Source organism: Plecotus auritus (genome assembly GCF_963455305.1).
Source record: "Plecotus auritus genome assembly, chromosome: 3".
NCBI classification, from domain to species: Eukaryota; Metazoa; Chordata; class Mammalia; order Chiroptera; family Vespertilionidae; genus Plecotus; species Plecotus auritus.
The window spans coordinates 92,974,634-92,999,436 of NC_137772.1; the positions used below are offsets into that span (position 1 = coordinate 92,974,634).

The 24,803-nt window shown below is 40.7% G+C and overlaps 1 protein-coding gene across 1 annotated transcript in view; it reads left to right on the plus strand.

Moving 5' to 3' along the window:
- The window catches only part of FNDC3A (fibronectin type III domain containing 3A), a 212,212-nt gene that overhangs the window by 39,448 nt on the left and 147,961 nt on the right, over positions 1-24,803 (plus strand). Inside the window, exon 2 of the mRNA XM_080659488.1 lies at positions 13,922-14,059. Within this exon, the coding sequence (XP_080515614.1) occupies positions 13,961-14,059 (99 nt within the window). The 5' untranslated portion in view covers positions 13,922-13,960. The remainder of the gene's footprint in view (positions 1-13,921; positions 14,060-24,803) is intronic.

The following is a 24,803-nucleotide window of genomic DNA, read 5'->3' on the forward strand; positions in this document are numbered from 1 at the left end:
TCCTTCCAGCTCCCCATGATATGAATGTTGGACTATTGAAATTGTCTCAGTGGCTCCTTATACTGTTCCATTTTTTAAATTATTATACTAGTGGCCTGGAGCATGAATTCATGCACATTGAAAGGAAATTAATTGGAAGAAATATTTTTAATATTATTATTTCCCCTTTATAATAGAATATCAACTAAATTCACAATCGATAATGACAGATCAAAACATACTTGTGCAATTGGCGCCAGTGAGAGCTTTATATGTATCGTGCATGCCAGAGTCAACTTAACCTTTTATAGATATAGACTCAATTTTCTTAATTAGACCTGTTTTCTGTTGTAGCTAAACTTTTTTTTAAAATATATTTTATTGATATTTTACAGAGAGGAAGGGAGAGGGATAGAGAGCTAGAAACATCGATGAGAGAGAAACATCGATCAGCTGCCTCCTGCACACCTCCCACTGGGGATGTGCCCGCAACCAAGGCACATGCCCTTGACCGGAATCGAACCCGGGACCCTTCAGTCCGCAGGCCGACGCTCTATCCACTGAGCCAAACCGGTTTCGGCTGTTGTAGCTAAACTTTTTCCAGCCCAGTGAAGCACCCCAACTTCTCTTTCAGGTAATTATCAGCAACACAGCAGTAAATAGAACATGAAGCAGATTATTATTGATCACTCAGGGAGAACAAAGGGGAAAATATTTAACTGCAGTAGTGTTTGACTATATTCTGCGCAGTGAGAAAACCTGAAGTCATTTTTAAGGTCCATGATTTCTTCTTTTCAGTCGGGTCAAGTTTCTAAGCTTTCTAAATCTCCGTTTTCTGATTAGTGAAAAGAAAATAGGATTCCACTGAGTCTCCTATCTACCTACTCCACGACTTCTGTGAGGATCAAATGAGATGAGGCATGGGAAAACGCTTCAAGACATTTAAAGTGTGAAATGTTTGTACCTGGCTATAAAGCAAGTCGTGTTTCTGGGCTGAAGAAACTGCAAGGAGGCTAGTTGTTGCTAGGGAGAGGAAGCCGGGCATTGCTGGACTGGGCTGTGGGCTGCATTTTGCGCCATGGGGTCTCGGCAGAGTCGGCTGCAATTTGGTGGGGTGTCGATCTGGGGTGGTGGCAGGGCCTGTGTCCCACTTGGGGGAAGCCGAATGTTGCTTTGTTGGTGCCAGTTTCGCACTGCCGATTCTTTGTAAGTAGCAAGTGCGCATCACGGCAGCTCCTTCATTGAGCGTCTGCCCCCTGGTGGTCAGTGTGCGTCATAGCCACCGGTCGGATGGTAGGAGGGACACTTAGCATATTAGCCTTTTATAGATATAGACTAGAGGCCCATTGCAGGAAGATTCCTGCAATAGAGCTTCCTGCAGTGGTCTGCTTCCCTCCCTTCTCCGCCACCCCGCCTGCTTCCATCCCTTCTCCGCAGGCCCGCCTGCTTCCCTCCCTTCTCCCCCGCCCCGCCTGCTTCCCTCACTTCTCCGCAGCCCCACTTGCTTGCTTCTCCACAGCTTCGCTCCCTTCTGCAACGCTTGGCTTCCTTCTACGCTGTCTTCAGTCTTCGCTCTACTCCTGGATATGCAAATTAACCAACATCTTGGTTGGGTTAATTTGCATACTCGCTCCTGATTGGCTGGTGGGCGTGGCTGGTGGATGTGGCCTGTGGGTGTAGCGGAGTGATGGTTAATTTGCATATTACTCTTATTAGATAGGATTATTTCTTTTTGCTGTTCTCAATGGGTGTTTTCTGCTCCCTTATCTTCCAAATCTCTGATTTGATCTCCTGCTTCATCTAATCTACTGTTGATTCCTTCTAATATATTCATTTTATCTATTGTATTCTTCATTTTTTACTTTTTCTTAAAGTTTTCTATCTTCATTTTTATGTTCCTTATATTTTTAATGAAACTCTCATTACATTTCTGTTCTTGCCCTAAGTTCATTGAGTTCTGCAACTGGTAGCTTGTTTCTTTCCACTTTGTTTAGTTCTCATTCTGGAGTTTTGTTCTGTTTTTTCATCTGGAACATGTTTTCTTGTCTCCTCATTTTGGCTTCCTCCCTTTGTTTGTATCCATGTCTAGGTAGAGCTGCTATGTCTCCCAGTCTTGGTATAGTGACCTCATGCAGTAAGTGTCCTATAGGGCTCATTGGTGCAGCCTCTCCAGTCACCCAAGTGCACCCCTACCCCAACTGGCCTGTGTACATGCTCCTGTGGTAGTTGCACTTTTATTGCTATTCATATGTTAGTTGGAGGAATTTACCTCCAGGCTGAGCGGCTGTGAAGATTAGCCACAACAACCATGGAGGATATGCTGTCCAGGGGCTGATCCCATGGAGCAGATCTCACTTCATCAGGGCTCAGATACCCACTGTGTTGACTTCAGAGTGTGTTTCACTTGGAGGTGTTTGGGTGGTGCTTTGTTGTAATTTGAAGCCATCTATAGGGTGTACTGGTTCTGGCGCCTCCTAGGAGGTACAGGTCAAGGTCAACCACCGCCTATGCCCTACCTTGGGGTCACCTGTCATGAACTGCAAAGTGATCTGCAGATGGCTGTTACTTGTGCTGGGATTGGCCCAGAAGAGGCCAAGCTATGAACCAAGCTTGGCTACCAATAATGCTGGGCCTGGTGCCAATCAGCAAGAAGTACGGGATACACAGAAGCCAGATGCTGCTTATTTGATCCATTTTAGTAAAGTTGGAAAAATGAGCCAAGACAGACCATTTGTATGGACTAGCCATGGAAATAGCTTAAGTGGGCCTTCAAGTTGGGTGGGGAAGAATTCCCAGGAATCACCCAAGGGGCCTAACAGTGTTAGCTTTGTTGATGGAGAGTCAGATCTGGTGCCCGCCTGCTGCCTCTGTGGGCAGGGCTCAGCAAAGGAACCATGGCTTCTGCCAGCACTTGCGTCTGGGAGTAAGTTGCCCAGCCCTTGCCTTGATGCCAAACAATTCAGTTTCTACCTTTATGTCCCTGGCGCCTTTTCAGCTGCTGTCCTGGTGCTAGAGCTAAGTGTGATTCAGTCCAAGTAAGTCAGTGGGCCCTTTAAGAGGAATTCTTGGGACTCCAGCAGCCCTTTGTTAAACTTAGCTACCGTGTCCTCTGGCTTTTACAGCCAGAAATTAGGGGGAATTCTCTTTCTGGTACTGGAACCCTTGCTTGGGGAACCTGCTGCCAGGCTTGTACCCCTTGCTCCTCAGCTGAGACCTCCACAACCAAAATATCCTTCCTGATTTTTAGCCGCATCTCCTACCAGTCTTGATGTGACTTCCTTTTTATATCCATAGTTATAGGATTTAATTTCAGGTGGCTATGAGTGATATTTTTCTGTAATTTAGTTGTAATGTAATATAGTTGTAGGAGGTTCCAAATATTGCATTTACCTATGCCACTATCTTGACCAAGCCTAATGTTTTCTAAATTACCTGCATTGAGTGTCTCAGTATATCAAGTTGATAAGGTTCATTAGTTATACCTATTCTAGAGGCCCAATGCATGAAATTTGTGCACTTGCGGGGGTGTGGGGGTCCCTCAGCCCAGCCTGCGCCCCCTCACGGTCTGGGAGCCCCTCAAGAGGCTCCCACCACTGCCGCTGCACTCACCAGCCGTGAGCCCGGCTTCTGGTTGAGCAGCACTTCCCCTGTGGGAGCCCACTGACTACCAGGGGACAGCTCCTGCATTGAGCGTCTGCCCTCTGGTGGTCAGTGTGCATCATAGCGACCAGCCATTCCACCGTTCGGTCATTTTGCATATTAGCCTTTTATTATATAGGATGGTCTAGTTATTGTCACCTTTAAGGACAGATATAAATTATTGTTTTTAAAAGCATTTTATAGGAATCACGACAATCAAATAGAAAGTAAAGTAATTAAGGTTAAAAGAGGTTTTAAAAGACATGAAAGCCAATATTAATGTATGCATTTAGTATGAATTTTGATTCAAACAAATTTAAAAAAATAATGAGAATTTGAACTTTGAACACAGCATATTTGATGAATTAAGGAATTATATTAACGTTTACGTTTTGGTAATTTTGGGAGGGTTATTTTTTTCCTTGCTAACATTTTGTTATTATGCCTTACATTTTAAATAGTCTACAATGTTTATATTTACACTCTGGATCATTAATGACATTATTGTGGCTATGTCGCTTTTTTTTTTTTTTTTTTTTTTTTTTAATTTTCACCTGGGGATATGTTTTCATTGACTTTTTTTTTTTTTTTTTTTTTTTTTTTTTTTTTTTTTTAGAGAGAAAGGGAGAGAAATATAGGTGTGTGAGAGAAACATCGATAGGTTGCCTTCTGTACATCCCCAACTGGGGTATCAAACGCACAACCTAGTTATGTGCCTTGACTGGGAATCAAACCCACAACCTTTTGGTGTATGGGACAACGTTCCAACCAACTGGTCACTTGGCCAGGGCTTTGGTTATGTTTTCAAGATGGAGTCCATATCTTTCAGAGATACATACTGAAACATTTACAGATGAAATGATATTTTGTACATGAAAAAGTACAAGATAGGAATAAGTGGGTGATAGTGTAGTTGAAACTAAATGGGCTATGAGTTGAAATGGTTGAAGCTGGGTGATAACAACAAGGGAGTTCATTTTACTATTTTGGTTATTTTAGTGTATGTTTGAAATTTTGCAGAAATAAGAAAAAGATATATTAAAGATTAAATTGTATTTTTGAAGCATGATGTAAGAATCTAACTACCACTTATTACATTTTTCTATAGGAAAATATTTTCCAAATATGTCTGACTTCTAAATGCAATTTTGGAGGACAGCCTATTTCCAAGTTGAGGACTGCCTCTATTAATTTCAAATACTTTTAGGTGCAGTTTTTTTTTTTGTATGCAGTCTTGTATCAGTGTTCCTTTTATATTCCCAAAGACCAAAGAATTTAAATATTAAGGAGAGAAAGAACAAGAAGAAGCCTGAATTAATCATAAGTCTTTTTAATGATCGAGTTGTCTTATATTTTTTCTATTTGATACTAGTCCTTTAAAATCATTGATAGCACTATATCTCCTTACTGTCATTTTCCTGTCTTACTTTCTTTACAAGTAGCATTTTTTAATAAATTTTTTAAATGCACAGTTGTCCTTTTACAACTTAATGAAAGTTTACATTAAGATGTGAAAATTTAGGTGAACCAAAATAATGCATTTAATTAATTGCATATATTTTTAACAGCTATTTTTCTGGAGTACAATGAATATCAAACAGGGTTATTACAAGAATTAATTAGTTTTAGGAAAAATATAAAATAATCTATGTTTATATTAAATAAAATCTATGAAATGTTTTTTAGGTTTCTAATGAAGATGATTTTGTAGATTGATTCCTATGACTTTCATCATAGGAAATTCCACTACAGGTGATTTAATGTGCCCCTTTTTAAAACCTATTGAAGTCAAATTTAGAAGTTAAAAAAATCCAAAGGTTGAAAAAATGAAATAGAAGTTTAAATTGGAAAAATGCATTTTAGGATACTAGTTTGTAAGTTGAACTAGTCATTTGGATAAGGTTCAAATTCAAGCAAAATTTATTGAAATTTTCTGAAAACATATTTAGATGGTTGATAAGCCAAATGTGACTCTGTCATTGCCTAGGACTCTTCAATACTGACCGCTTTTAAATCTAAATTTTTAATGGAAGTGTTCTAACCATATACACATTACCAAAAAATATTGGGAAGTAGAGAAAATTACTGTAATTCCATCATCCTAATATGATATCTTCTATGATATTAATGTTTTTACCTAATGCTTTTTAATATGTCGATTTTTAAGTACTTCTAAATTCTAGATTTAACTGTGATACTAATACTCCTTGATTTTTAGTTTTGTTGATTTAGACAAATCAAGAGAACAGAAAAATACATTGGATTTCTCAGTCTAAATGTACATATTTTTACTGTGGTTCTCAATTATGCTATGGCTGTAATACAAGTAGGACCCTGCTTTATGTTTTTCCATACACTTTTAAAGAAGTAGAGCTGAAGTTTCAAGCCCCAGGCCATGCTTATTGTCATGAGTTTGCTACCTTGGACTCTAGGTCTAGGCTATTGTCGTTATAACAGCAGTATTCTTGGAATAGAACAAATTCATGTAGAATAGATGGATATGAATGAGGAAGTTAAGGAAGAAAAACTGGCAGAATATATGAGTAACAAAGCTAGTAAGATTCAGAATTACAGCAGTGACGAGTGGGAAAACAAATTTGTCTAAATCTATAGTTATAGACTGACTTTATGTGTTGAAGCCTTAACCCCCAATGTAGTCATATTTGGAGGTAGCGGGGAGCCCTCCTGAAGGATTAGTGCTTTTATTAGAAGAGTTGAAGAGACCAGAAACTAACTTTATCTTGCCTTGTGAAGATACAGCAAGAAGGTAGCCATCTACAGGTCAAGATGAGAGCTCTCAGGAAGAACCTGATAATGTTGGCACACAGACCATGGGATTCCCAGCCTAAAGAACTCTGATAAATAAATGCCTGTTGCTTAAGCCACCCAGTCTATGGTATTTGTTCCAGCAGCCGGAGCTAAGATAGTAATTGGTACTAATAAGTGGAGTGCTGCTATAAAAACAATATCCACAAATGTGGAAATGGCTTCGGAACTGGGTAGTGGGTATAGACTGGAAAAGTTTTGAAGTGCATTCTAGAAAAAGCCAAGATTGCTGTTAAGAGGTTAGCTGGGACCTGCCCTTCCACGCCAGATACTCGCACTTTGATCGCTGGCCAGGCCTAGGGACCATACCCGTGCATGAATTTTGTGCACTAGACCTCTAGTCATAATAATCATAATAATAAAAGGCTAATATGCAAATGGTCATCACATTGTGATGCGTAACAACTGATCAACAGGGACCTGAGACTGCGTGGTGCCTGGCCGGGGTGAGGGACCTCAGGCTGCGCCCCCCGCCCTGGCACCGGGCCAGGGGACCTGAGGCTGCACCCCTGCCCAGCAGGGCTTGACAGTGGTGGGGCCTGCCAGGTCTGGGTCTCATCCAGTGGGGGTGGGGCCGGCCAGGTCTGGGTCTCATCCAATGGGGGTGGGGCCGGCCAGGTCTGGGTCTCATGTGATTTTGAAGCATGTGTGGGTGGGCAGGGACTTGACTCTGGGTCCCGTGGCATGCCCCAGACTCTGACAGGAGGGATATTTTCATATACATTTTACTAATTTTCTTTCATCTCTGACACTTCTATTAAAGAGAAAGGGAAAATAGCAATATTAAAATATTTCCTCTAATTAACTCCCTTTTAATGTGCACGAATTTCGTGCACCGGGCCACTAGTATAGATATAAACAGTGAAATGCTAGAGCCATCTTGTAATTGTACACAAAAGTTGATTGTTAAAAATTCACAAATTTTCAGGTCAATATTAAATTATGATAGCTTGAAATGAGACATAGAGGAGTATTTATTTCATGGAAATTAGCAAATGCAAGAAATCACTCTCCCTTTTTTATATCAAAGTATATTTATTTTAAAAAGTAAAAATAGATACATAAAATAAGTGGGTGTGTGTCGTCACAAGAAAAGCATGTAGGAAGTGAGTAGTAACACAATTAGAAGAAATTGATTGAAAGAAGGTAACAGTGTTCTCTGTGTAAGAATTCAGGAATTTTTGGCTCCCTAAATGTGATATTTCAGTTACATGACTGAAGTTTCCGATTTGCAAGCTGAAATAAAATCAACTATTTTGCCTATAGTGTGATGAATATGGCCATACAAGAAATTAATTCATAAATGAAACCATTTTTAAGTGAAACTTTAGATGGATTATTGATTTACAAAAAATGAAATGAGATAACACTTCACTAGAATGATAATATTGAAACACAGCATATGGCTTCAGTTGCAATCTATATATAATAGCAGTGTTTTGGGAATTAATTGGTTCAGGAGAAATTTTTATTTGTAAAGCTTATATTGTAGTCTTACTACCTCTTGAAACCAAACTATGGTTTTAATTTCAGGATTGCTTTCTAAAATTTAAGTAATAATGGTGATTTGCAGTTTTAGTAAAACATATTAAAATTATAAATATAATAAAATTACAAAATAAAAATTGCTCAATGGTTATTTTAAAAAATTTACTAAGTTACAGAAAATGAAGTACTTACAAACTTTTAACTCTGGTTAATCCTGAGTAGTTAGCTTCCCTAAAATGTTTCTTCTTAAACTAAATGCAAGAGTGAAAATAATAAATTGACTCATTCCCAGTTTAACATTCTTTTGTATATGCCATGGAGTAAAATTATTTGACATGATTTAAAGTATTTAGTAATTTTATTGAACTTTAGGAAATATACCAATACAGATTAAGCCAGAAGTTAGATTTGTGAAACCCCCTTCTCTATATATTCATATATACATATATATACACAATAGGCAATATTTATATAAGTATATATCTGTTATGTTTATATTGTATGCATTTTGTGAGAATGTTTTATATTACAGATTTACATATCAAATCATGAAGTAGATACCTGTATTGAATATTTTTTTAAATATTATAACAGTTTTTATGTATCTCCATAGAAAATTGTCCTTAGGTTAATCAACTTGTATGAGAGTTTCTGCAAAGACTCAAGATTTTAAATAAAACATTTTCTATGAACAACTATATGCCAACAAATTGGACAACCTGGGCGAAATGGACAGTTTCCTAGAAACTTCCCAAATTCAATCAGGAAGAATCAGAAAACCTGACTAGACCTATTAAAACCAATGAAGCAGTAATCAAAAAACTTCCTGCTACAAATGGCTTCACAGGTGAATTTTACCAAATATTCAAAGAAGAACTAACACCTATCCTCTTCAAACTGTTCAAAAAAATTTTCAAGAAGAAGGAAGACTTCTAAACTCTTTTTTCAAGGCAAGCATTATCCTAATTCCAAAACCACATAAAGACACTACGCACAGAAAGAAAATTATAAGCCAGTATCCCTGATGAACAAAATATTAGTAAATAGGAACCAGCAATCTATACTAATAGAAGCCTAGGTCGCATGTGACATCGTCACAAGATGGCTGCCACAAAGATGGCCGCATGCACAGTGGAGGTGGGGCCCGGCGGCCGCTCCGTGTGGTGAGCCCTGTGGGTTCCTTGGGGGCAATCAGGCCTGCAGGGGAGGGCAGTTGGGGGCGATTGGACCGACAGGGGAGGGCAGTTGGGGGCGATCAGGCTGGCAGGGGAGCAGTTAGGTGTCAATCAGACCGGCAGGGGAGTGGTTAGGGGGCAATCAGGCTGGCAGGCAGAAGTGGTTAGGGGCAGGCAGGCAGGCAGGCAGGCAGGCTAGCGGTTAGGAGCCAGCGGTCCTGGATTGTGAGAGGGTTGTCTGACTGTCATTTAGGCCCACAGGGATCAAGCCTAAACCGGCAGTTGAACATCCCCCGAGGGGTCCCAGCTTTGAGAAGGTGCAGGTTGGGCTGAGGGACACCCTCCCCCCACCCCGTGCATGAATTTCATGCACCAGGCTCCTAGTATATTAGAAAAATCATACACCGTGGCCAACTGGGATTTATTTTGGGGATGCAAAGTTGGTACAGTATTCATGAATTAATAAATGTGATACACTACATAAAATGAAGGATAAAAATCACATTAATATATCAATAGATGCAGAAAAAGCATTTGACAGAATCCAGCACCCATTTATGGTAAAAAAAACAAACACAAAAAACCAAAAAAAACCCCTCACTAAGATGGGAATAGAGGGGTCATACCTCAACATAACAAAGGCCTACATATGAAAAACCTACAGCCAACATCATAGTGGTCAAAAACTAAAAGCATTTCCCTTAAGATGAGGAACAAAATAGGGATGTCCCCTTTCACTTCTCATTCAACATAATACTTAAAGTACTGGCCACAGTGATCAGACCAGAAGAAAAAATAAAAGGCATCCAAATTGGAAAGGAGGAAGTAAAGGTATCATTATTTGAAGATGGCATGATATTGTATATAGAAAACCCTAAAGACTCTATCAAAAAGTAATAAATGAATTTGGCAAACTATCAGAAAACAAAATTAACATCCAAAAATTGATGGCATTTTTATATACCAATAATGAAGTTTCAGAAAGAGGAACAAACAAAAAACAACAACAATCTCATTGCCTTGGCTGGTGTCACTCGGTGGGAGTGAAGGCCCTCAAGCCAAAGGGTCACAGGGTTGATTCCTAGTCAAGGGCATGTACCTGGGTTGCATGCTCAATTCCCGGCCACAGTGGGGGTGTGTATTAGGCAACTACATGTCTCTCACATGGATGTGTTTTTCTCTCTCTCCCCCACTCCTTCTCTCTATACCATTCTCTCTAGAAAATTAGTGGAAAAATATCCTGGGGTGAGGATTAACAACAAAATCCCACTTACCATTGCAATAAATAAAATAAGTTTATACCTAGGAATAAACTTAACCCAGGAGGATAAAGACCTGTACTCAGAAAACTACAAGACACTGATAAAAGAAATAGAGGAAGATACAAATATTATCTTCTGACGACACACACAAATGTGAACTGGAAGCATAAACCATGTTCATGGATTGGAAGAATTAACATCATTAAAATGTTCACACAACCCAAAACAATCCATAGATTCAGTGTAATCTCTGTTAAAATACCAATGGCATATTTCACAGGTCTTGAACAATACTCCAAAAATTTATATGGAACAAAAAAATGAATAACTCCAGCAGCCACAGCAACCTTGAAAAAGAAGAATGAAGTTGGAGGAATCATAATACCAGATATCAAGTTATACTGCAAAGCCACTGTAATCAAAACAGCCTGATACTGGCATATTGATCAATGGAACAGAACAGATAACCCAGAAATTTATCCAACTCATTACACTCAATTAATATTTGATAAAGGAGGCAAGAGCATACAATAGAGTCAATTCAATCTCTTGAATAAATGGTGTTGGGAAAATTGGATGAATACATGCAAAAAAATGAAACTAGACCACCAACTTACACCATGCATAAGAATAATCTCAAAATGGATTAAAAAAAAACACCTTGGTGATACCATAAAAATCCTAGAAGAAACCATAGGCCACAAAATCTCAGACATCTCTCATAGCGATATATTTGCCCATGCATCTCCTAGGGCAAGGGAAACAAAAGCGAAAATAAACAAGTGAGTCTATATCAAAATAAAAAGTTTCTGCACAGCAAAAGAAACCATCAACAAAATGAAAAAGGAGCCCACTGTATGGGAGAACTTATTTGCCAATGATACATCTGATAAAGGGTTAGCTTCCAAAATATATAAGGAACTCATACAACTTAACAAAAGGCAAACAAACAGTACAATTTAAAAATGGGCAAAGGACTTAACTAGACACTTCTCCAAAGTGGACATATAGATGGCCAAGAGACATAAAAAAATGTTTAATGTCACTAATCATCAGAGAGGTGCAAATTAAAATGACAATGAGGTATCACATCACACCTGTTAAAATGGCTACCATCCACAAATCAACAAATGACAAGTGCTAGTGAGGATGTGGAGAAAAGGGAACTCTAGTATACACTGTTAGTGGGAATGCAGACTGGTGCAGCCTTTATGGAAAACCCATATGAAGTTTCCTCATTAAATATGGAACTGCCATTTGACCCAGTGATCTCACTTCTAGGAATATATCCTAAGAAACACGGAACACTAATTAGAATATATGCACCCTGATGTTCATAAGCAGCGCAACTTACAATACCTGAGGTCTGGAAACAGCCCACTTGCCCATTGGTAGATGAGTGCATGAAAAAGCTTTGATACATTTACACAGAGGAATGCTATGCAGCTGTAAAAAAAAAGAAACTCTTACCCTTTGCCACACATGGAGGGACCTGGAGAGTATTATATTAAGTGAAATAATCTAGTCAGAGAAGGACAAGTATCACATGATCTTATATGTGGAATCTAATGAATAAAATAAAGTGACAAAATAGGACCAGAGGTATGGGTACATGGAACAGATTGGCAGATCTCAGAAGGGAGGTGGTTGGGGGACTGGAAGAAATCAACCAAAGAACATATATGCATAACTCATGGACACAGACAATAATGTGAAGGCCTGGGGTGGGATGGGGGAAGGAAGTAGCGGGTTAAAGGTGTGGGGAAATGGGGACATCCATAATACTATAAACAATTTTTAAAAAGTTAAACATTTTGACACTACTGAATTGTAGAACGCTGCAAGCATCCAAAAATGTTTGTTATTCTGCCTTTCAGTATAGATTCAATAAAATGTATGATTGAGCTCAGTTGTGTTCATTCTAACATTGGCTGATGTTTTATTGGTTGACATGTGATAAACTAATATTGCATATGTCAGGTCCTCTACTTTTTATACAAGTGACATTCTGTTTAAGGATTTCTAAATGTATGTGCTTTTATCACTGAAATGATTTGGTTTATAATAAAGTAGGTGTCACTTAGAAAAGAAAAATAAAACCAGAATGATAGAAGTCCAGTGTCAGAACATAAAAGTTAGGACTTGAAGGGTCTTATTCTAATCCTGGGCAAATTTTTCTGCCATTTTGCTCTGTCTGAGGAATCACTGAAAAATCTTAATTACTATGTAGTTTCTAGAGACTGATAGGATGCTGAAGAGGGATTGGGTTTTCATAATCATCATCTTTCCTCATTAAAAAAAAAAGTGGTAGAATTGCTTCACTCAGTCATTGCATTTAGTGCCTATCCCAGTGTTTAGCTAAAGTGGTGGTAGTTGAATTAAATAAATATTACATAGAGATGAAAGGGATAGAGAAACAGATTTTAAATAGAAGTTGCTGATATATTGGCTTTATTAGATCTTAGTTTATTGTCTACAATGACAGACAGTTGGTTAAATTGTAAGAAATGTATTTCCTTAAATGGTCTGTTGACTAAAAAGTAGTCAACAGAATATTGTAAGATTTCGTTTGACAAGAGTATCTCTTTAAGTTAAAGAATAAGACAAATCTTGAGGCTCTCTCTGAAGCATAACCATACCTTTATTACCCTCAGGTGTGCATCTTTACTTTTCTCTCCTGTACTCTAAGGTTCCTCAAGAAACTTGCAGCCAGGAGAGCAGCTGGCAGCAGCAGTTCATCCTGGGCTTACTCCCCCAAACCTGTCTCCCAGACACCCTTTATCTGACTTTTCATTGAGTTAACAGCAACCTGCTATGGCTCACTTTTTCCTATAACATTTCTAGAGAACCAAAATCAGAGCACCACCTAGGCTCTCCTGTTGCTTTTTCTATCCTAATCCCTTCTTTGGTTTCACTGTCCCCAGGTTTAATAAACATACTCTCAAAATAAATATATAACCTAAGAAAACAAATCGTGGATGTATCATATTTTAACACTAGAGGCCTGGTGCATGAAAATTCATGCACTGGAGAGGGGGTCCCTCAGCCCAGCCTGCCCCCTCTCATTGTCTGGGAGCCCTCAGGGACGGGAGGCAACCTGGCGATCAGGGGAAGGTGACGCCCCATCACACCTCTGCTGCTGCCACTGCCGGCAGCGCAAGCCTCGGCCGGCCCTGGTTACCTGAGCCTTGGGCAGCCCTAGGCGGCTGGGCAGCCGCCATCCGAGGCTTGCCTGCGCCTCGGGCGGCCCTGGGGGGGCTGAAGGGACTGGGGATTCCGGAGGCAGGCGCGCAGAGTGGGGGCAGGCCCGGCCTTTCCGTGCGCCTGGGGGCGGTCCTGGCCTTTCCGCGCCTGCTGCTCTGGCGAGTCTGAGGAGACTGGGCGCTGCCATCTTGTGGCTGTGGGCACCACCATCTTTGAGGGTGTGGCAGTCAATTAGCATATTCCCTCATTGGCTGTGGGCGTCATGTGAGGGTCAATTAGCATATCCCCTCTTTATTAGATAGGATATTTTAAGGAAATATACATATGCTATATATTTTTGTTTTTCAGAGTTGCAGAGTTATCCGGTACATTAATGTCTTACTGATAATGGCAGAACATCCACCACTACTGGATACATCTCAGATTTTAACTAGTGATATTTCTCTTCTATCTGCCCCTATTGTAAGTGCAGATGGAACACAACAGGTAAGGAAAACAAATGTTTATTTCCTTATGTCTAGTACACATGTATTTCAGAAGAATGCAACATTTTATGAATAAATATCACCTTAGTGGGTTCCTGTTAATTCATGTTTTAAACTCCAGTTTAAAAAGTTGTTTTGGTTTCATAAGACAATGAAATAATGAGACTGTTTTTGAAGTCACTTCTAAAATATCATAGTAACTCATGCTTAAATTTTTTGTGTGTATATAAAGTTGTTTTTGTTTTACTTTAGAAAAACTGTAGTTGTCTCTGAGTGTTTTTTAACTAAGTTTAACCTTGTACCTTCATGATTATTATAAATTATGACTTGAAATCATTGAAGTCATTATTTAATTACATAATTAAGTGACAGCTTGTGTTATATAATAATTAACTTTATCTTCTTTTTCTTTTTACTCCTGTCCACACTCCTTCCTCCCAAAAGGAAATACACAGTTTTTGAAAAGCTGCTGTGTTTTTCCCCACCAACCCGTGACTTTATAATTATATTTCTGTAAAGGGATGGGAATGATGGGCTTATATTAAGTACCTCTTACTCACCAAGCAATGTGCTTAGTTCTCACAGCAACCCTAGGTGTAGGGATTTTAATATTGTAAGTGAGGAAACAAAGACTAAGAACAGCAGAATAATAATGAGGAAGAGAAGGAACATTTTGAGTGCTCACTATGTAAAAAACATTGTACTAAGACCTTTATTATCTTATTTAATTTTTTTAACAATCTTATGAAGCAGGTATACTTGTACCCATTTTGCAGATGAAATAAAATGAAAGGCTCAAGATCACATAAAGCTTTTGCTCATACTACCTCCCTGGGAAACTACGAAAAATTAGTCATATTTTGTTACTTTACAAACTTGGTGGACAATTATGATTTTCTTACAAGATAGGAGGCTTCTTTGTTAACTTTGCTATTGAAAAATGCAAGAGTGGGTTGAATTGTAATTCTGTTTTGAATAAACATGACATGATAAGTGTATCCTGGATTTAATTAGCTTATAGCAGCAACTTCATTTCACTAATTCTCTTTATGGTCAAATTTAAAATCTTTTTTTCCTGCAAAAATAATAAATATGGCAGGTATTCATTTACTCTGAGGTTTCAGGAGTGTCTTCAGTTGTCATTGTTGTTTCAGGCAGGTCACTGGCTTCATGTTGTTTAGATAGTCCAATGCATAAAAGAATCTATTAAGCAGTTAATTACAGTACTGTGCATTGATGTTGCTACAGTGTGTAGGCCACTAAGGGTTCGCATGTGGCCCACAACGAATATTTTTGTGGCCCAGCCAATGTAACGGTATGTAAGAAACATTTTAATAAAAATTTCATAACTTAATTTTTACAATATCCTGTTAGACATAATTATTAAGAATGAACTACAACGTTCGCTAATGACTGATTACTGTAATCGTGTTGCATTCATTTCCCTTACGTGCCTTACGTGCAGGCGCACCCTTTCTCTCCACTAATACTAGCAGTGAATATTTTAGCAGCCGATTGCCACGTCATTAGTCTTGGACTAACTTGTTTGGTGTGTGCAACGGGAAATATTTCGCTTTCGGAGAACAAGAAAAATTCGTTTATTTGCATTACGCTTATTAATTTGTACAGTTATTCAGTGTCTGGTAAGTTAATGTTCAAGTAAAAAATATTAATTTTTATTAAAATGTTCTATTATTTTATATTAACGACTACTCATTTATTTCAGCCCTTTGTATTCAGCATATCTCTATAGAAATAAACCTATGTTTCTATGAAAATTGAAGCTTTTGTATTTTTTTTTTTGCAGCCTTAAACCTTGTTTATTTGGCCCATGTTAGCCTTTGAGTTTGACATCCTTGGTGTAGTCTGTTAAAAGGAAGGCAGTAGGCTGAAATAAGACCACATGCCCTCCTGAAATCTTGATGGGGGCACCATGCTAGCAAGTGACAGTAGTGGCATAGATGGATGCAGTAAACCCTTGTTTTTATGGACCTTGATTTAATGGACTTCGAATTTAATGGACAAAATTTCTGGTCCATATGTAATATGTGAAAATTAACACCCTGTTAATTTTAAAATGCTTTTAACCAAGGTTTGCTTATAATTAAATAAACAGGTTATTTTTTTATTATTAATTCACTGTTATTTTTAACAAATTTTAGCAAATAGGCCATATGTTGGAAGAAACAGTAATTTTCCAACATAAATAAATATTACATGTTTACAGCTATAGTCTACATATTTAAATCCACAAATCACTGCTCATAAACAGTGTTCAGCAAATGATTACCACATGATCACACTGCATCTCATTCGGTAATTGGTTCTGTTGTTTTATGATGTGACTTTCTGCAGCAATTTTAACATGCTCTAAGCCACACCCCAGCCATGTGCATTTGTTTACTTGCAGTGACTAGTGAGTGCAAGCATTTACTAGACCTATTCAGTATAAATTTAAGTTAGAGTAATACATATAGAAAACTTTTCTGTGAAATTAAACTTTTCATACATACTTAATTTTAATTATATAAATGTATGTACAGAAGTAAAAACAAGTAAAGTAGTCTAGCCAGTGTGACTCAGCAGTTGAGCATCAGCCCAGGAACCAAGAGGTCATGGGTTCAATTCCAGGTCAGGGCATATGCCTGGGTTGTGGGCTTGATCCCCAGTAGGGGGCATGCAGAAGGCAGCTGATCAATGATGTGTCTCTCTCATTGATGTTTCTATCTCTCTAGCCATCTCCCTTCCTCTCTCTAAAAATATTAGTAAAAAAAAAGTTCAAACATTAAAAACAAAGAACAGCTAAATTAATGTCAATTTTTTTAGCATACACATTTGGGGAAAGCTACTTTATTATATAACGGACTTTTGGCTTTAAGGGACAACGTCTCACCTGAATTAATCCATTATATCAAGGCTTTACTGTATAGAGAAAGGAGATAGGAATAGAAGAATCTACTAGAACAAGATTTGAAGGATCAGGTAGGGTCATTATGTCTAGAGGACAGGTTTTTAGATAGGATTTGAAAAACAGGTTTCTGGAGGTGGCGTAAAACCTTAAATTCTAACTAGCAGAGTATCTTCTAGTTTTATAGGGAGAGATAAAGATGAGTGGGAAGTGTACATGACTTGGTTCATAGATTTATACTTGATTTGGGTGCACTCAGACAAGTTTTTTAACTTCTCTGAGTGTGTTTGCTTCTCTATAAAATGGAAGTAATAATAGCTTCTTTAGAGTAGCTATAGCAATGAGGGTGAAATGAGCCTAAAGGAGCTCAGTAAATGTTTGCTGAATGTGAATTGAAGCACTCAATAAATGTTTGAAATACTGAAGAAACTCTATAGAAATGCCTGTCAGGACTTAAATCAATAGATGTAGTTATAGTAAACAGTAGATCAAGAAGATAAGAGGTAGTTATACTAAAGTGTAAATGTGAAGTAAAAGTGGACCAATAGCTTTGGTAGGAATGGAAGGAACTGAACAAAAGTAGGTAATAATTGCCCTAGCCGGGCTAAGTGGATAGAGCATGGGCCTGCTGACTGAAGGGTCTCAGGTTTGATTCCCTGTCAGGGCACATGCCGGGTTGTGGGCTTGATCTCCAGTAGGGGGCGTGCAGGAGGAAGGCGATCTGTGATTCTCATCATTGATATTTCTATCTCTCCCTCTTCTTTCCTCTCTGAAATCAATTTTATATATATATACACACACACATATATACACACTAGAGGCCTGGTGCACGAAATTCATGCACGGGGGAGAGGGGTGTCCCTCAGCCCAGCCTGCACCCTCTCCAATCTGGGACCCCTCGAGGGATGTCCGACTGCCCGTTTAGGCCCAATCCCACCGGGATCAGGCTTAATGGGCAGTCGGACATCCCTCTCACAATCCAGGACTGCTGGCTCCCAACTGCTCACCTGCCTGCCTTCCTGATTGCCCTTAACCACTTCTGCCTGCCAGCCTGATCACCCCGTAAGCACTCCCCTGCCAGCCTGATTGATGCCTAACTGCCCCCCTGTCACCTGTTTGCCCCTAACTCCCCTCCCCTGCAGGCCTGGTCCCCCCCCAACTGCTCTCCCCTGCAGGCCTGGGTCCCCCCAACTGCCCTCCCCTGCAGGCCTGGTCACCCCTAACTGCCCTCCCCTGCAGGCCTGGTCCCCCCCAACTGCTCTCCCCTGAAGGCCTGGGGCCCTCCCAACTGCCTTTCCCTGCAGGCCTGGTTGCCCCCAACTTCCCTCCTCTGCTGGCTTGGTCACCCCTAACTGCCCTCCCCTGCAGGCTTGATCACCCCCAACTGCCCTCCTTTGCAGGCCTGGTCCCTCCCAACTGCCCTCCCCTGCTGGCCTGATTGCCCACAACTGCCCTCCCTTGCAGGCCTGGTCCCTCCCACCTGCCCTCCCCCGCTGGCCATCTTGTGGTGGCCATCTTGTGTCCACATGGGGACAGGATCTTTGACCACATGGGGGCAGCCATCTTGTGTGTTGGAGTGATGGTCAATCTGCATATTACTCTTATATTAGATAGGATAGAGGCCTGGTGCATGGGTGGGGCCAGCTGGTTTGCCCTGAAGGGTGTCCCGCATCAGGGTGGGGTTTCCCTTGGGGTGTGAGGCGGCCTGGGCGAGGGGCCTGTGGTGGTTTGCAGGCTGGCCACGCCCCCAGCGATCCAAGCCGAGGCCCTGGTATCTGGGGTTTATTTATGTTCTACAATTGAAACTTTGTAGCCTGGAGTGGAGCCAAGCCTGCTTGCTCCGTGGTGGCAGCCATTTTTGGGGATTTATGTATCTTCTATAATTGAAACTTTGTAGCCTTAAGCGGAGGCCTGGGCTGGCCAGGGTGTGCAGAAAGCTTGGCTTCCTCCATCACCGGGGACAACTCTAGCCTCCTGCTCTTTCCAGCTCCGTGGCTGCCACCATTTCTGTTTGGTTTTATGTATCTTCTATCATTGAAACTTTGTAGCCTTGAGTGGAGGCCTAGGCTGGCAAGGGCAGGCGGAAAGCTTGGCTTCCTCCATTGCCGGGGAAACCCAAGCCTCCCTCCTGCTCTCTGTGGCCGTAGCCATCTTGGTTGGGTTTATTTGCATATTTGCTCCTGATTGGCTGGTGGGCGTGGTTTGTGGGCGTGGCTTGTGGGTATAGTGGAGTGAGGGTTAATTTGCATATTACTCTTTTATTATATAGGATATGAAAAAAAGTAGATAACAATTAGAGGTGGGAAGTAAATAAACTTAAAAACAGGCATTTTTTTTTTTTTTGTCTTAGGAACTTATTGGTATGCCATACATGATCAAGTTAGAGTTTTCCTGTAGAGATAAGACACCTAGTTGGTGCCTGGAATAAAAAAGCAAACCCAAAGACACTTCCTGATAGGAGGAAGTGTCAAGTGCATGCATGATGTTAAAAATTCTTATAGGTAGCCATCCAGATTATCCATTGCCTCATCTATATTTTCTGGTTTTATATAGTAAACATTTGATACTATGCCATATTATATGTAGTGGGTCTTTTGGCGCATGAATTATACTAGAGGGAATCCCTCCTGACATTATTGTTACTAGTGTTGCTTTTAGGGAAGCTGTAGTAGACATTTATTATTCATTTTGACTAGCAGCATCTGAACTCTTTTGTGTTTGAGGAATCTTCATCACCCTTTTAAAAAAATTATTAAACTTTCTTTTCAGAGCAGTTGTAGGTAACAAAAATTAGAGAGCTTTCATATACCTGAGATGTTAATAGTACCGGTTCCCTATTATTAATATCTTATATCGATGAGATACATCTATTATAATTATTAACTTCCACAGTTTACGTTAGGGTTTACTTGGTATTTTATAGTTCTTTGGTTTTGACAAATGTATAATGTCATATATCACCATTAAAATATCATAGAGAATAGTTTACCCTAAAAATCTTCTGTGCTCTACTTAGTCATCCCTCCCTCAATTTCCATCCCACCCCAATCCATGGCAACCACCAGTATTTATACTGTCCCTATAATTTTATCTTTTCCAGAATGTCATATAGTTGGATGCATACATTATGTAGCCCTTTCAGACCAACTTCTTTCACATAGCAGTGTGATCTAGATAATTTATTTTCATGGCTTAATCGCTCATTTATTTTTATTATTGAGTGATACTTCATTGTACCATAGTGTTTATTCACCTACTGAAGGACTTGATTGTTTCCAGTTTTTGGCATTTATAAACAAAGCTGCTTTAAACATTCATGTGCAGGTTTTTGGATGGGAGTAGATTTTCAACTCAATTGGGTAAATACGTAGGAGCATGGTTGATATATCATACATGATAAGGTTATGTTTATCTTTATAAGAAACTGCTAAACTCTTTTCCAAAGCGCATTTACCATTTTGCTTTCTCAAGCATGTGCTTGATTTGAGATTATATCTTTTTTAAAAAATTATTTATTTTTTTATTACAGTTGACATACACTATTCTATTAGTTTTAGGTGTACAGCATAGTGGTCAGACATTTATATAACTTAGGTAAAAATCACCCTAATATATCTAGTATCCATCTGACACCACACATAGTTATTACAATTTTATTGACTATAGTAGAGGCCTGATGCACGAAGATTCGTGCAAGAATGGGCCTTCCTTCCCCTGGCTGCCGGCACTACCTTTGCTCGGGCCCGGAGCCGCCTTTTGGCCTTTGCTCTGATCCGGAGCTGCCTTTCTGCCTTCCCACACTGCTCAGAGGCCCAGAGCAGCTGGGGTGGTGCGGAACGCCTGTGTCATTGCCATGGCCTCTTGGCACCTGTGTACGCAAATTAACCCGGCATCTTTGTTGGTTTAATTTGCATACTCACTCCTGATTGGCTGGTGGGTGTTGTGAAGGTACGGTTAATTTGCATCTTTCTCTTTTATTAGTGTAGATTCCCTATGCTGTACTTTACATCCCCATGACTATTTTGTAACTACCAATTTGTACTTCTTAATCCCTTCCCCTTTTTCACCCATTCCCCCTCTCATCTAGCAACCATAAAAATGTTCTGTGTATTTATGAATTTGTTTGTTTTGTTGGCTCATTTTTTGTTTTGTTTTTTTAGATTTCACATAGCAGTGTGATCATATAAGTGAAATCATATGGTGTTTGTAGTTCTCTAACTTATTTTACTCAACACAGTACCTTCTAGGTACATTCATGTTGTTGCAGATGGAAAGATTTTATTCTTTTTTATGGCTGAGTAGTATTCCATTGAATCTATGTACCACTTCATCTTTATCCATTCATCTATTAATAGGTAGCTTCCATTATCTTGGCTATCCTATCTAATAAAGAGGGAATATGCTAATTGACCCCCACACCATTGCAAAGAGGGTGGCGCCCACCGCCAATAAGGAGGGAAAATGCTAATTGACTGCCCTGCCCTCAAAGATGGCAGCGCCCACAGCCACAAGATGGCGGCGCCCAGTCCCCTCAGCCCCACATGCCTGCCTCTGGAGTCCCCCAGTCCCCTCAGCCCCCTATCTGCCCAGGGCCAGCCCAAGGCACAGGCAAGCCTTATATGGTGGCTACCCAGCTGCCCAGGGCTGGCCCGAGGGGCAGGCAAGCCTCGGATGGCAACTGCCCAGCTGCCCAGGGCCACCTGAGGCTCAGGTAACCAGGGCCAGCTGAGGCTTGCACTGCTGGCAGCGGCAGCAGCAGAGGTGTGATGAGGTGTCACCTTCCCCTGATTGCTGCGTCGCCTCCCGCCCCTGAGGGCTGCAGTACATGGGGCCTGTGGTGGTTTGCAGGGCTGCAAACCACCACAGGCCCCATGCCCCAAGGGAACTCCCACCCTGATCCGGGACACCCTTCAGGGCAAACCAGCTGGCCCCCACCCGTGCTAGGCCTCTATCCTATCTAATAAAAGAGTAATATGCAAATTGACCATCACTCCAACACACAAGATGGCTGCCCCCATGTGGTCAAAGATGGCTGTCCCTGTGTGGACATAAGATGGCCACCACAAGATGGCCAGCAGGGGAGGGCAGTTGGGAGGGATCAGGCCTGCAAGGGAGGTCAGTTGGGGGCAATCAAGCCTGCAGGGGAGGGCAGTTAGGGGTGACCAAGCCGGCAGAGGAGGGAAGTTGGGGGCGACCGGGCCTGCAGGGGAAGGGCAGTTGGGGGGGGACCAGGCCTACAGGGGAGGGCAGTTAGGGGCAAACAGGCTGGAAGGGGAACAGTTAGGCATCAATCAGGCTGGCAGGGGAGTGGTCAGGGGGTGATCAGGCTAGCAGGCAGAAGCGGTTAGGGGCAATCAGGTAGGCAGGCAGGCGAGCAGTTGGGAGCCAGCAGTCCTGGATTGTGAGAGGGATGTTCGACTGCCCGTTTAGGCCCGATCCTACTGGGATCGGGCCTAAACGGGCAATTGGACATCCCTCAAATGGTCCCAGATTGGGGAAGGTGCAGGCTGGGCTGAGCGACACACCCCCCCCCCCCCCCGTGCATGAATTTCGTGCACCAGGCCTCTAGTATACAAATAAGGGTCTTGATTTTTTTTTTTTTAACCTATTCAGCCATCTTAAATCTTTGATGGGAACATTTCAATTTTACTTTAAAACTAATTGTTGACAGATATGTAGTTATTGCCATTTTATTATTTATTTATTTTAGAATAATGAGTTTTTAAAATATATTTTTATTGATTTCAAAGAGGGAGAGGGAGAGATAGAAACATCAAAGATGAGAGGGAATCATTGATTGGCTGCCTCCTGCATGCCCCCTACTGGGGATCAAGTCCACAACCCTAGCATGTTCTCTTGACCAGAATTGAACCTGGAACCCTTCATTCTAGAGGCTGACGTTCTATCCACTGACCCAAACCAGCTAGGGCATGATTTTCTTTAAAAAAGAGAGATAGAGGGAGCGTCAGAGAAAGAGAGAGAGAGACATCGATGAGAGAGCATAATATTGATCAGCTGCCTCCTGCACACCCCCTACTGGGGATTGAACCTGCAACTCAGGCATGTGCCCTGAGTGGGAATTGAACTGACAACTTTTGGGAGAACCAGACAATGCCCAGCCCACTGAGCCACACCAACCAGGGTTTACTATTTATATTTTTTATCTTTCATTTTCTTTGTCTTAAGTCTTTTTAACATTTCTTCTAATGGTCTTTTGGTGATGATGAAGTCTTCAACTTTTTCTTATCTGGGAACCTTTTTAGCTGTCCGTCAATTCTAAATGATAGCTTTGTTGGGTAGAGTAATTTTAGTTGTAGGTCCTTTCTTTTCATCACTTTGAATATTTCATGTCAATCCTTTCTGATGAGTTATCAGTTGATAATCATATGGGAGCTCCCTGGTAAGTAAATAACTGCTTTTCTCTTGCTGCTTTTCAGATTCTCTTTTTTTGTTTAATTCTTGACATTTTAATTATGATGTGTCTTGGTTTGGGCCTCTTTGGGTTCATCTTGTTTGGGAGACTGCACTTCCTGGGCTTGCATGTCTATTTCACCAGGTTAGGGAAGTTTTTTGTCATTATTTCCTCAAATAGATTTTCAATTCCTTGCTCTCTCTCTTCTCCTTTTGGTACCCCTATCATGCAGGTGTTGGTATACTTGATGTTCCAGAGGCCCCTTAAACTGTCCTCATATTTTTAAATTACTATATTTTGCTGTTCTGATTGGGTATTTCTTCTACTGTGTCTTCCAAATTTCTGATTCAGTCATTTGCTTTATCTAATCTACTGTAGATTCCCTCTAATAGATTGTCCATTTCAACTATTGTATTCTTCAATTATGGCTGATTCTTTTTATGTTTTCTATCTTCATTTTTATGCTTCCTATCTTTTTTGTTGAAATTCTGACTGATATCATTGAGCATCTCTATAATCAACATTTTAAACTGTTATTCTAATACAGCCGTGTGCAAACTACGGCCCGCGGGCCGGATCCGGCCCGTTCGGCTGTTCTATCCGGCCCGCGGAGCCGAAAGAGCGGAGGGTTCTCTTGCTCTCCCGTCCGCTCCTTTACTTTGAATTTATATTAGTTCACACAAACACTCCATCCATGCTTTTGTTCCGGCCCTCCGGTCTAGTTTAAGAACCCATTGTGGCCCTCGACTCAAAAAGTTTGCCCACCCTTGTTCTAATACATTGCTTGTCTCTGTATTGTTTAGTTCTTTTTCTGGAATTTGGTTCTGTTCTTTCATTTGAGATGTTTCTTTGTCTCCTTATTTTGGTGGCCTCCTTGTGTTGTTTTTATGTATTAGGTAGATCTCCTATATCTCCTGATCTTGGTAGAGTGGTCTATGTAGTGTAAGGCCCAGTAGTGCAGATTCCCTGGTCACCAGAGCCAGGTGCTCCAGGAGTGTCCTTTGTGTGGGTTGTGTGTGCCCTCCTGTTGTAGTTGAACCTTGATTGCTATTGGCACATAAATGAAAAGGATTAACCCTTGTGCTTATTGCTTGTGAGGACTAGCGATGACTACAGTGGAGGAGCTTTTGTGCAGGAGGTGACCTTACAGTGCAGAATTTGCTTTAGTGGGGCTCTGGTGCCTGCTGAGAATGCTCTTTGGGTGTCTTTTTTGGAGGTGGTTGGGTGATATTCTGGTTGGTATAAAGCTGGCCATTGGGTGTGCTATTTCTGGGATTTCTTGGGAGGGGCTCTGGTGCAGGCAAGAGTTAGCTGCTGCCTGTGTCCTGCCTAAGGCCACTTGGTATAAGCTATGAAGTGATAGTTGCCTTGTGTACTGGGGGGTGCCTTTGAGAGGCTAAGCTGCAAATTGAGGCTGGCTACCAC